Source organism: Anomaloglossus baeobatrachus, chromosome 1, assembly GCF_048569485.1.
Source record: "Anomaloglossus baeobatrachus isolate aAnoBae1 chromosome 1, aAnoBae1.hap1, whole genome shotgun sequence".
NCBI lineage: Eukaryota > Metazoa > Chordata > Amphibia > Anura > Aromobatidae > Anomaloglossus > Anomaloglossus baeobatrachus.
Window position 1 is genome coordinate 376,220,071 of NC_134353.1, and position 13,128 is coordinate 376,233,198.

At 43.1% G+C, this 13,128-nt stretch overlaps 1 protein-coding gene across 2 annotated transcripts in view; it reads right to left on the reverse strand.

Moving 5' to 3' along the window:
* The window catches only part of CIST1 (colon, intestine and stomach enriched 1), a 165,226-nt gene that overhangs the window by 1,634 nt on the left and 150,464 nt on the right, over nt 1-13,128 (reverse strand). For both annotated transcript variants that reach the window (XM_075337822.1, XM_075337821.1), the window contains one exon: nt 8,486-8,640. In XM_075337822.1, coding sequence (XP_075193937.1) covers nt 8,486-8,640 — 155 coding nt within the window. The remainder of the gene's footprint in view (nt 1-8,485; nt 8,641-13,128) is intronic.

Here is a 13,128-nt window from a genome sequence, read left to right on the forward strand (position 1 = left end):
CAACTTTTGAAAATGAGAGAGAACATGCAGTGTGTGTAGCAGATCAAGACTAAATTTTAGGCTATGCTCTTACGCACACCCACACCCATTTAACATTTTATTATCACCTAGCCACATTAAGAAAAAGGCCTATTAGCCAAAAATGCGTTCTTCTTTGCTTGTACCCTGAATAATTATGGAATAAATCCCTTATAATCATCTATGAAGTTTGAAGTGCTGATCCTTTATTTACTGCATATTGTGGATGCCTTTCCTAGATTCGTCACTGTGGATTGTGAGTGCTGCCTGGATATTTGGATTCATATAAGTCTATGGGGACCAGAATCTAGCGCTTAAAAATGGTGGTAGAAGGGATAGGGGATTAGAGCAAGCGCACTATATTTAGCGCGTCTCCGATGTGGCTGTAACTGCTTCTAGGCCACTCACTCTTTTTCCGAGACTGCTTATTATTGCTCATCCATATTCACTGCTTTCCCTGCTCACTTGCAGTCCTGACGTCTGTGATTGGTCATAGTCAGATGTGCTTCCAGCCTGGGGGACGACATCTGACTGCAACCAATGCGGGCCACTATCATGGTATAAAAATAAATAAAATAAAAACTTAGCATTTGGTCCCCCCATATTATGATACCCAGCACAGATAAAGCATAGGGCTACAGGCTGCAGCCCTCAGCCATGTACTTATCTTGGCTGTGTATCAAAATAAGAGGAACCACATGCGGCTTTATTTTTCAATTATTAAAATAAATAATTTAAAAAAACGGCGTCCAGTCCCCACTCCCAATTTTGATATACAGCCATGATAAATCTCAACAGCTGGGGGTATTCTCAGGCCAGGGAGACCCATGCTTATTTGGCCCCCCCCAAAGCCTAAAAATAGCAGTTTGCAGCTGCCCAGGATTGTAGCATCCATTAGATGTGACAATCCTGAAACTTTATACCGCTCTTCTCGATTGCCCTGGTGTGGGGGAAATCAAGGTGATAAGGGGTTATTAACAACCTACTGTTGCCACTAAGCCCTAGATTAGGAGTGGGAAGTATCTATGAGACCCGCTATTACTAATCTGTAAGTGAAAAGAAATAAACACAAACACTGATAAAATCCTTTATCTGAAACAAAATACACAAAAACACCCTCTTTCACCAATTTATTAACCCCCAAAACCCCAGGTCTTATGTAATCCACACATGGTCCCATGACGATTCCAGTTCTGGTACATCTTAAGGCACACCACGCAGGCATAGAACATGACCACCCACTGTGAGCTTCAGACGGAGACTGAGCCATGTGATGAGCGAAAGTCACTCAGGTTATTTGCAGTCACAGCTGGAGGTTCCCATAGTCTTCCACCTGTGATCGCAGGTAACTTGATCTCTGGTGACCTCATTAAATGCAATGAACTAACCTGCATCTCTTTAAATAAAACTGCTGTTTCTTTGCCAAGAGATACAGGTTTGGTGCTGAAATTTTTTCACCATATTCCTCCACCCATTCTACAACTCCTGACAAAAACAAAATTGCATCACTACCATATCATACCGCATGCGATTTTGATGTGTTTTTTTGCCAGAAAGTGTAGATTGGGTGCATGAATATGGTGTAAAAATTTCATCATTAAATTTGCATCTCTTGGCCAAAAATTGCAAAAAAACCCCCGGTTTTGACGGCGTTTCAGTGCGGTTTTCCGCTAGAAGGTGCAAATTTGGTGTTGAAATGTCTACATCAGATTTCAGCACCAAATTTGCACCTCCTGGCAGAAAAGTGAACCAAAACTGAGTGAAAACCATTTTTTTTTGCATTTTTGTCCAATAAATGTGAATTTAGTGATTACATTTTTACACCGTATTCTTCAACCTAGTCTACACCTCCTGGCAAAAGAATCGCATCACTACCGCATCCTACCGCATGCAGTATGGATGTATTTTTTGACAGGAGGTTTAAATGGCTCAAGGAATATGCTATTGAAATTTCAGCACCAAATCTACATCTCTTGGCAAAAAACACGTTTTTCTGCCAGGAGATCTAAGACTGGGAACTCACTGCCCTCTCCTGAGGTGAGGTCACTAACTTTACTGAGTCTCCAGAGGTCAGGTTACCTAAGGTCTCAGGTGAAGAATCATGGGAACCTCCAGTTGTGACTGTAAATAACCTGAATAATGTCACCACCCATCGCGCGGCTCATTTATTCTCTGCCTGATGCTCACATCTGAGGTGACAGCAGGCGACCATAGAACAATGACCACCCGCTGTCACTTCAGATGTAGAAGAGCTGGATTCATCATGGGACCTCTTCTGGATTATGTCAAACCTGGGTGTTTTGGCAGTTAATAAATTGGTGAAAGAGGGTCGCCTTTTTGTATTTTATTTCAAATAAAGGATTTTTTTGGTGTTTATGTTTATTTCTTTTCACTTACATATTAGTAATTTGGGATCTAAGACACCTCTCATTCCTAATCTAGGGCTTAGTGGCAGCTGTGAGCTGCGATTAACCTCTTATATTTCCCAGATTGCCATTGCACCAGGGCAATCTAGAAGAGCCAGGTAAAGTGTCAGGATTGTCACATCTAATGGATGTAACAATCCTGGGTGGCTGCAGGCTTTTATTTTTAGGCTAGGAGGCCCAATAAGCATGGGTTTCCCCAGTTTGAGATTACCAGCCCCTCGGCTGTTGGGCTTCATCATGGCTGGGTATCAAAATTTGGGTGACTGCATGCCATATTTTAAAATGGTTTATTGATTTTTATTTTATTTTTTTTATTAATAAAAGGCTGCATGCAAATTTTCTTAATTTGCAGCCTGTAGCTGTATGGTTTATCTGTGCTGGGTATCATAATACTGGGGGACCCTACACCAATTTGTATATTTATTTTTATACCACAATATAGACCCACAGATAGGGTCTGTGATTGATTGCAGTCAGACCCTGTCAAACAGGCTACTTTTAAAACCGTGCGAGTCCTGACTTTTACAGTCCTGGTCTGCCCATCACTAAATGGAATCACACATGCTCTCTGCTTCCCTATAGTGGTGTAAAAATAAATTAATAGATAAAAAAAATGGCACAGAGTCCCCTGTATATTGTTACCCAGGACAAAGAAAGCAGACAGGCTGCAGTCACCAGCTGTGTGCGTTATCTTGGCTATGTATCAAAATACAAGAATCCCCATGCGATTTTTTTAAAATTATTTAAATAAATAATAAAAAAAAAAAACAACATGTGGTTCCACATGCCCGATTTTGATAACCCAGACAAGATAAAAAGGACAGCTAGGAGCTGGTATACTCAGGCTAGAGAGACCCATTGTTATTTGACCTCCAGGCTAAAATTAGCAGCTCATAGCCACACCGGAATTGCCGCTTCCATTGGATGCGGCAATTCCACGCTTCACCCAGGCCGCTCTGTATAACATAAAAAATACTTTTATTATACTCACTTAGGGGGTGGTCGAGTCCGATGGGTGTCGCTGCTCTCCATTCTGGCACCTCCTCTCTGCGGCAATCGCCGTCCTTCTTCTACCCAGCCCAGTGTGGATGACATGTCTAATATCATCTACACAGGCCGTCATTGTCGTCCTGCACAGGTGCACTTTGATCTGCCCTCCTGAGGGCAGATCAAAGTATTGTAGTGTGCATGCACGGGTGGTCTTTAACCTTTCCTCGCACCTGCGCATTACAGTATTTTGATCTGTCCTCAGAAGAGCAAATCAAAGTGCGCCTGCGCCGGATGACAATGCTGGCCTGTGTGGATGACGTAGGACTCGTCATCCACACAGGGCTGGGTAAGAGGAGGACGGCAATAGCCACAAAGTCGAGGCGCTGGACCGGAGAACAGTTATTTATTTTTGTTATTTAAAAGGAACTTGTCATGTCAGGGTCCCTGATCAAGCTTGATATGAAATCTGCGTCAGGTGCTTTTTCTTTGAAATGTGAAGTGGAATTCATACTGCTGTGCATTATTATTATGGGAATTTTCATTTGATGTTATTCACTCTATATTCACCTGTGTGAAATTTAAAGGATTATAACTTACAAAATATAATGAAAAGAAAAAAAGGAAGACTTTTGACTTGTACTTTTTGAGTATCAATCCTAAATACTGTGATTGCACACAATTTAACCATGTATTCAGTTGTAGTATTCACACAAGAGTGTTGTTATTATCACGTATCTATTTCTAGTATTTTGTGTCTGACTTTTGTATGTTTATTTTTAAGTTTTTAATTGTTAGATTATCTAATAATTATACTTTTTATTGATTTTGAACCTTTCACATTTCAATGTAGGTATTTCTAAATTTATTTGTAAATTTTGCATCCTTATACTCATCTAGGTTTTCTAGATAGACAGATGGATAGAGAGAAAGGGACAGCCTGGACTGCCGCCCCAAAGGGGCTCAAAGGAGGGCAGCATAAATGAGGAGGGATGGTAGGTCTTAGGTTCATTTAGGGGCTTAATTTCAGTATGCACTTTTGTGTGGGAAAAGTGTAGGGTGGAGCTATAGGGGCAGTTGGGATTGGTTAGGGGGTGGTGTTTGTAGTGCAGTATATAGGTCATGGCCCTGGGGGTGTGAGTCATTCCTACCGGGAAGGCGTCCAGAATTGTCTACTCTCTTGGGGACCCCAGCATTTTTATTCCAAAGATAAGACTGCTTAAGGACTTTTAGTGATTTCACAGTCATGGGACCATAATGTCACCAAAGGTCTCTTAATTGCAGGAGTTTAAAGGAACTACGCTGGTATGCAGGACTGACATTAGGGGGAAAAGAGAGCAAACTGAGAAATTTCATAGGACCTCCATTCTCCTAGGAGCCCCCAGTGTTTTAACTTGAGGTTAAGAGACTGTTAAAAACTCTTGGTGACATCACAGTCATGACCATAATGTTACCAAAGATCTTTTAACTGCAGGAGTCTAGAGCTGAAGCCGCATACAAGGTTATCCTGGAAAAACAATTGCTTCCTTCTGCTCAGGCAATGTTCCCCAACTCTGAGGACTGTTTTTTTCCAGCAGGACAATGCACCATGCCACACAGCTAGGTCAATCAATGTGTGGATGAAGGACCACCACATCAAAGCCCTGTCATGGACAGCCCAATCTCCAAACCTCAACCCCATTGAAAACCTCTGGAATGTAATCAAGAGTAAGATGGATAGTCACAAGCCATCAAACAAAGAAGAACTGCTTACATTTTTGCACCAGGAGTGGCATAAGGTCACCCAAAAGCAGTGTGAAAGACTGGTGGAAAGCATGCCAAGACGCATGAAAGCTGTGATTAAAAATCATGGTTATTCCACAAAATATTGATTTCTGAACACTTCCTGAGGTAAAACATTATTAGTATTGTTGTTTCCAAATGATTATGAATTTGTTTTCTTTGCATTATTTGAGGTCTGAAAGCAATGCATTTTTTTGTTATTTTGACCATTTCTCATTTTCAGAAAATAAATACAAAATTTATTTCTTGGAAATTCGAAGACATGTTGTCAGTAGTTTATAGAATAAAAAAACAATTTACATTTTACTCAAAAATATACCGATAAAGAGAAAAATCAGAAAAACATATATACATAGATATATATATATATATATATATATATATATATACATATATATATATATATATAAAAAAAAAAAAATATATATATATATATATATATATATATATTACACACAGGGTTTGGAAAATTACAGTATGTTGATGTTCCAGAATGTGATATGATTATATTTGAATACATTTTGATTTTCTACAAGAGTAAATGTGGATTGTTGTTGATCGATAAGAAAAAAAAAAAAGACATCCCCAAGCCTAGCCCGTCTTTTGGAGTAAAAAGTAATATAAGACTTTGCCTTATTTTCAGAGAAACATGGTATACAAACGTAGCCTAATAGGTATACTATTAGCCTATGTTCCTATAATGAGCCTTTGATGCTGTAGGTTTCCTACAGCGTTTTTGCAGCTATTGGCTTTTTTAGCTTACTTCCATTTTTTCAGAGTTTTTGTATGAATTTTTTTTAAATGCGTTTCTGATGCTGCATTTTTTGTCTCATTTTGGTGTGTTATGTTTTAAGCAAACCTGCTTTGTTTTTGATATGTTTTGGTATTTGGCTTTGACAAAACTGTATTGTTATAATTGTGCTGCCCCCGCGTCAGCAGCCAGGCTGCTCGATTCCGAATCCGCGGTGGCTCGAGGGGCATCCGGACCCAGGGGTCATGCAGCCACTCAAATAAGGGGGTATTTACAGGGGATTGTATATTTACAGTTCGTGGGCAGCTAGGTGTTTAACCCCTCCACAGGTATGGGGGATTCCCCAGGACTCGGTGATGGTGTTGGGGAGTGCCGTTGGGAGTGAAAGGGTCATTTGTGTACTCACTCAGTCCATAAAGCTGACATCGAGAACTTGGTAAACCAAAGTTCTGGACACCGCTGCCGCCGAGGAAAGCACGTTTGGGTCTCGTTCCCACTGTTGTTGCCTGATGATCTGTGACCTTCCTCTTGGCACTAAGTTTTCTTGCTAGTTGGCCCCTTTAGTGTAGAACTAGTCGGGTCCCGCTCCCAAGTACGGCTAACTGAGGGAGCTTGCTCTCAGGGTTCACGCTTGGGATTTCCTGGACCATTTTAGTGGAAAGTCCTATCCTCCTTGTTGCGCTAGAACCCCCATTTTGGAGCGGGTGGAGAGTGGATCTTGAAGGTTCCGTTCTCGTTGGGTCAATTGCCATGTTGCCTGAAGCTACTCCCTGACCTAGGGTCTACGTACCCCGTCGTGCCCTGGTCCCGGCCCAGTGATGGTACAAGGCCGCCGGCTGTCCTCCTCGACAGTTCCGTGCCCCTTGTCATGATCCTCTGCAACCGGGGGTCCAGCTCCTACTAGGCCCAGACCACCGTCTGCTACCTAGTTGCTTCCAAGGAGCCCGGCTCCTAACCTCCTCTCTCCTTCACTCTTACACTTCCTCTCTCCTACTGACTTACTGCTGACCTCCCCTTTCCAACCCCCCAAGTGGGCGACCCTATTCCAATCAGGCCATCCACTGGTGTGTCTGGTGGGTGTTGTGCAGAGTGTTCCCAGGATTTTGATTGGCTGATGTTGGCAACACCATTTAGTTGGGGACCCGTAACCAAGGAGGAGGTGGATATTGTGTCGCGGGCGGGGAGGGAGCCGTCGCTGCTGCGCTCTCGCTGGCGCTCTGGTCCGGCGCTGCTGCTGCTGCTCGGTGGTTCGAGCGGTGGGCCAGATCCAGGGGCTCGAGCGGCGCTCCTCGCCCGTGAGTGAAAGGGGGTGGTTTGGCTTGGGGATTTTGTCCGTGACGCCACCCACGGTTTGTGGTGAAGGTGGGCACCACCGCTGCTGGTGACGGGGATCCCGGGAGCATTGTTAGGGAGCAGCTGAGATGTTTTCCCCCTCCGTGGGTAGGGGGTTGGTGGTCCCGGGGCCCAGTTGAGGTGACGGGGAAGCAGGGCTGGCAAGGTGCAGGGTCGCTTGGACTGCGCAGCGCGGTGCCAGTCGGCACGGTAGTACTCACTCAGCCACAAATGGATGCACAGTCTCTGGTAAAACAAACGGCTGGATGGATGGGTCCCGCAGCCGGCTGCTGTAGTTTCTCCTGGACGGTTGGTGGTGGCTGTCTCTCCCTGCACCTTTTGTGTGTGTTCGGTCCCGATGGCTTCCCACCGGTAACCCGCTCCCCAGAGTGGATATGGGCCGGAGGAGCCCTTTTGCCCGCAGGGCACTGGCCCTGGGAACTCTAGCTGTGGCGATAGCTGTATTTCCCTTTTGCTGCTTAGACGGTTGTCTTCAATCGGGTCTTGGCTGCTAGGAAACCCCTGGGGTTCCGGTCACTAACGAATTTGACCGCAGGCCCTGCTGGTTTGTGCTTGCTTCACTTCGCTCCCCGGTTCGGTACCGGCGGGTCACCGCCAATCCCCGGTCCTACGGTTCCGCGTTGATCTGCTTCTCCTGCAGACGGCCACCACCGTCTGCCAACCTTGCTCTCGGTGCCCGGGCCACGTACCCGGACACAGTCAGTCTGCTCCTCTACTACTACTTCCCTAACTTCACTCGAGCTCTGCCCGAGCTTAACTAACTTCCTTTCCCGCCTCCAGGACTGTGAACTCCTCAGTGGGTGGGGCCAACCGCCTGGCTCCACCCCATCTGGTGTGGACATCAGCCCCTGGAGGGAGGCAACAAGGATTTGTGTCTGACTGATGTGCCTATCTCGGGGTGGGGAGTGTTGTGCTGTAGTCCCTGTAACAACCTGGCTATTCCAGGGCGCCACAATTGCACAGAAGGGCAGATTGCACAATACCCTGTGACGACCTGAAAGGCCAGGGCGTCACATTATCATGTGCAGATTACATCCGCTTTTAGTGAGTTTCCACAGAACTGAAAATGGATAGAACATGTAAGGTAAAAATGGTCTGCTGAATAAGCCCACTTTTGGGACAAGCTAATAATATATTATTTATAATTTATAATAGACTGTCTTCTTACCATTGGTACTTCGTCCAACTTCTCAAATTGTGGGCTAGGCTTCTGGAAGAACCTCACAGCAGCCACCACAAGAGCAATGCAGAGAATAGAAATAAATATACACAGGACAGCAATCAGGCCTGGATTTTCTGACAAGTCCTTGGAAGCATGGCTGCCTAATAATAAAATGAAATAAATGCAAACACATGAAGTGTTATAATGAGAAAAAATCATATTCTAACAGGTGAAAGAAAAAATATATTTGCACGGCATGTAGTTGATGGAAAAACACCTTCACTACATGAATTTGTTTTATTACTAGTGCAATACTGCCCTCTAGTGTTTGCATTACCCTACTGCAATTTTATTAGCCTATTAAGAGCTAGCTTTGCATCTTAAGTTCTCTTTCTAAATTTACATCTAAAAGATATGTCATTTTTGTGTCACCACATTCTGAGAGCGATGAGTGTTTTTTATGCAATGTCACCGATTCAGGACTTATTTATTTATTTTTTTATTTTATTTTATTTAAAGATAGGTTTTTGTTGATTATTTTTTGAGTTGCAAATACTACAATAAAGAGTTAATTCCATCTATGACTTTCATAGCTGAGTTAATAATATCTCATCCTGGGGACATAGAAATTAGTATGAGTTATGGAAATAGTGTAGACCATACCTCCCAACTTCTCCAGAAGCAAAAAAGGGATAAACTGAACTGTGCTAAATTTTCGGCACTGCAATTCTGTCAGATAATACTCAGTTTCTTCTTGAAAACGATTGCAATCACAAATCCTTTGCTATTATTATCTTCATTTATTTTGCTTGCAATGAAAAAACTCAAAAGAGAATGAAACAAAAATCAAATCATTGATCATTTCACACAAAACCCCAAAAATGGGCCAGACAAAAGTATTGACACCCTTAGCCTAAAGCGGGCTTTACACGCTACAATATTGTTAATGTTTTATCGTCGGGGTCACGTCGTTAGTGACGCACATCCGGCGTCATTAAGGATATTGCAGCGTGTAACACTTATGTGCGACCTTAAACGATCGCAAAAGCGGCCAAAATCGTTTGCCGTGGAGAGGTCGTCCCGAATCAAAAAATGGTTTTCCTCTCATTAGCGATGTTGTTCCTCGTTCCTGCGACACCACACATCGCTGTGTGTGACACCGCAGGAGCGACGAACATCTCCTTACCTGCCTCCATTGGCAATGCTAAAGGAAGGAGGTGGGTGGGATATTTACGTCGCGCTCATCTCCGCCCCTCCGCTTCTATTGGATGGCTGCCGTGTGACGTCGCTGTGATGCCACACAACCCGCCCCCTTAGAGAGGAGGCGGATCACCGGCCAGAGCGACGTCGCGGGGCAGGTAAGTCCATGTGACAGGGGTAAGCGAGGTTGTGCACGATGAGCAGTGGTTTGCTGTGTCGCACAACCGACGGGGGCGAGTACGATCGCTTGCGATCTCGCTAGCGAGATCGCAGCGCATAAAGCCCGCTTAATACTTGGTTGCACAACCTTTAGCCAAAATAACTGAGAACAGCCACTTCCGGTAACCATCAATGAGTTTCTTACAATGCTCTGCTGGAATTTTAGACCATTCTTCTTTGGCAAACTGCTCCAGGTCCCTGAGATTTGAAGGGTGCCTTCTCCAAACTGCCATTTTGAGATCTCTCCACAGGTGTTCTATGGGATTCAGGTCTGGACTCATTGCTGGCCACTTTAGTAGTCTTCAGTGCTTTCTCTCAAACCATTTTCTAGTGCTTTTTGAAGTGTGTTTTCGGTCATTGTCCTTCTGGAAGACCCATGACCTCTGAGGAAGACCCAGCTTTCTCACACTGGGCCCTACATTATGCTGCAAAATTTGTTGGTAGTCTTCAGACTTCATAATGCCATACACACGGTCAAGCAGTCCAGTGCCAGAGGCAGCAAAGTAACCCCAAAACATCAGGTAACCTCCGCCATGTTTGACTGTAGGGACCATGTTATTTTCTTTGATTGCCTCTTTTTTTCCCTGTAAACTCTATGTTGATGGCTTTTCCCAAAAAGCTCTACTTTTGTCTCATCTGACCAGAGAACATTCTTCCAAAACATTTTAGGCTTTCTCAGGTAAGTTTTAGCAAACTCCAGCCTGGCTTTTTTATGTCTCGGGGAACGAAGTGGAGTCTTCCTGGGTATCCTACCATACAGTCCCTTTTCATTCAGATGCCGATGGATAGTACGGGTTGACACTATTGTACCCTCGGACTGCAGGGCAGCTTGAACTTGTTTGGATGTTAATTGAGGTTTTTTATCCACCATCCGCACAATCTTGCGTTGAAATCTCTCATCAATTTTCCTTTTCCTTCCACATCTAGGGAGGTTAGCCACAGTGCCATAGTCTTTAAACTTCTTGATGACACTGCGCACCGTAGACACAGGAACTTTCAGGTCTTTGGAGATGGACTTGTAGCCTTGAGATTGCTCCTGCTTCTTCACAATTTGTATTCTCAAGTGATCAGACAGTTCTTTGGTCTTCTTTTTTTCTCCATGCTCAATGTGGTACACACAAGGAAACAGGACAGAGGTTGAGAAAACTTTAATCCATGTCAACTGGCTGCAAGTGTGAATTAGTGTTAGGTGCCACAGGTACGTTACAGGTGCTCTTAATTACACAAATTAGAGAAGCATCACATGATTTTTCAAATAGTGCCAATACTTTTGTCCATCCCCTTTTTTATGTTTGGTGTGGAATTATATCCAATTTGGCTTTATGACAATTTTTTTTTTTTTTCATTGAAGACAAATTAAATGAAGATAATAATACCAAAGAATTTATGATTGCAATCATTTTCAAGAAGAAACTGAGTATTACAGTCATATGAAAATGTTTAGGCACCCCTATTAATGTTAACCTTTTTTCTTATATAACAATTTGGGTTTTTGCAACAGCTATTTCAGTTTCATATATCTAATAACTGATGGACTGAGTAATATTTCTGGATTGAAATGAGGTTTATTGTACTAACAGAAAATTTGCAATCCGCATTTAAACAAAATTTGACCGGTGCAAAAGTATGGGCACCTCAACATAAAAGTGACATTAATATTTTGTAGATCCTCCTTTTGCAAAAATCACAGCGTCTAGTCGCTTCCTGTAGCTTTTAATGAGTTCCTGGATCCTGGATGAAGGTATATTTGACCATTCCTGTTTACAAAACAATTCCAGTTCAGTTAAGTTTGATGGTCGCCGAACATGGACAGCACACTTCAAATCATCCCACAGATGTTCAATGATATTCAGGTCTGGGGACTGGGATGGCCGTTCCAGAAAATTGTAATTGTTCCTCTGCATGAATGCCTGAGTAGATTTGGAGCGGTGTTTTGGATCATTGTCTTGCTGAAATATCCATCCCCTGCGTAACTTCAACTTCGTCACTGATTCTTGCACATTATTGTCAAGAATCTGCTGATACTGAGTTGAATCCATGCGACCCTCAACTTTAACAAGATTCCCGGTGCTGGCATTGGCCACACAGCCCCAAAGCATGATGGAACCTCCACCAAATTTTACTGTGGGTAGCAAGTGCTTTTCTTGGAATGCCGTGTTTTTTTGCCTCCATGCATAACGCCTTTTTGTATGACCAAACAACTCAATCTTTGTTTCATCAGTCCACAGGACCTTCTGCCAAAATCTAACTGGCTTGTCCAAATGTGCTTTTGCATACCTCAGGCGACTCTGTTTGTGGCGTGCTTGCAGAAACGGCTTCTTTCGCATCGCTCTCCCATACAGCTTCTCCTTGTGCAAAGTGCACTGTATTGTTGACTGATGCACATTGGCACCATCTGCAGCAAGATGATGTTGCAGGTCTTTGGAGGTGGTCTGTGGATTGTCCTTGACTGTTCTCACCATTCTTCTTCTCTGCCTTTCTGATATTTTTCCTGGCCTGACACTTCTGGGCTTAACAAGAACTGTACCTGTGTTCTTCCATTTCCTTACTATGTTCCTCACAATGGAAACTGACAGTTTAAATCTCTGGGACAACTTTTTGTATACCTCCCCTGAACAACTATGTTGAATAATCTTTGTTTTCAGATCATTTGAGAGTTGTTTTGAGGAGCCCATGATGCCACTCTTCATAGGAGATTCAAATAGGAGAACAACTTGCAAGTGGCCACCTTAAATACCTTTTCTCATTATTGGATACACCTGCCTATGAAGTTCAAAGCTCAATGAGGTTACAAAACCAATTTATTGCTTATTAAGTCTGTATAAAGTAGTTAGGACTGTTCAAATCAAGAAATTGAAAAGGGTGCCCATACTTTTGCACCGGTCAAATTTTGTTTAAATGCGGATTGCACATTTTCTGTTAGTACAATAAACCTCATTTCAATCCAGAAATATTACTCAGTCCATCAGTTATTAGATATATGAAACTGAAATAGCTGTTGCAAAAACCCAAATTGTTATAAAGAAAAAAGGTTAACATTAATAGGGGTGCCCAAACTTTTTCATATGACTGTACTTACCAGCAGTTTGTCTTTCATGTTACTGTAGCACACAGTTTCTACCAATATTTTTCCTGCCTGGCACAGGCCATTGTACTGGTTTCATGCATTCACTGTTTTAGTCTATAGCATCAGCGCTGAGTTACTGAACCTTTTGGTTGGCATATGCCAC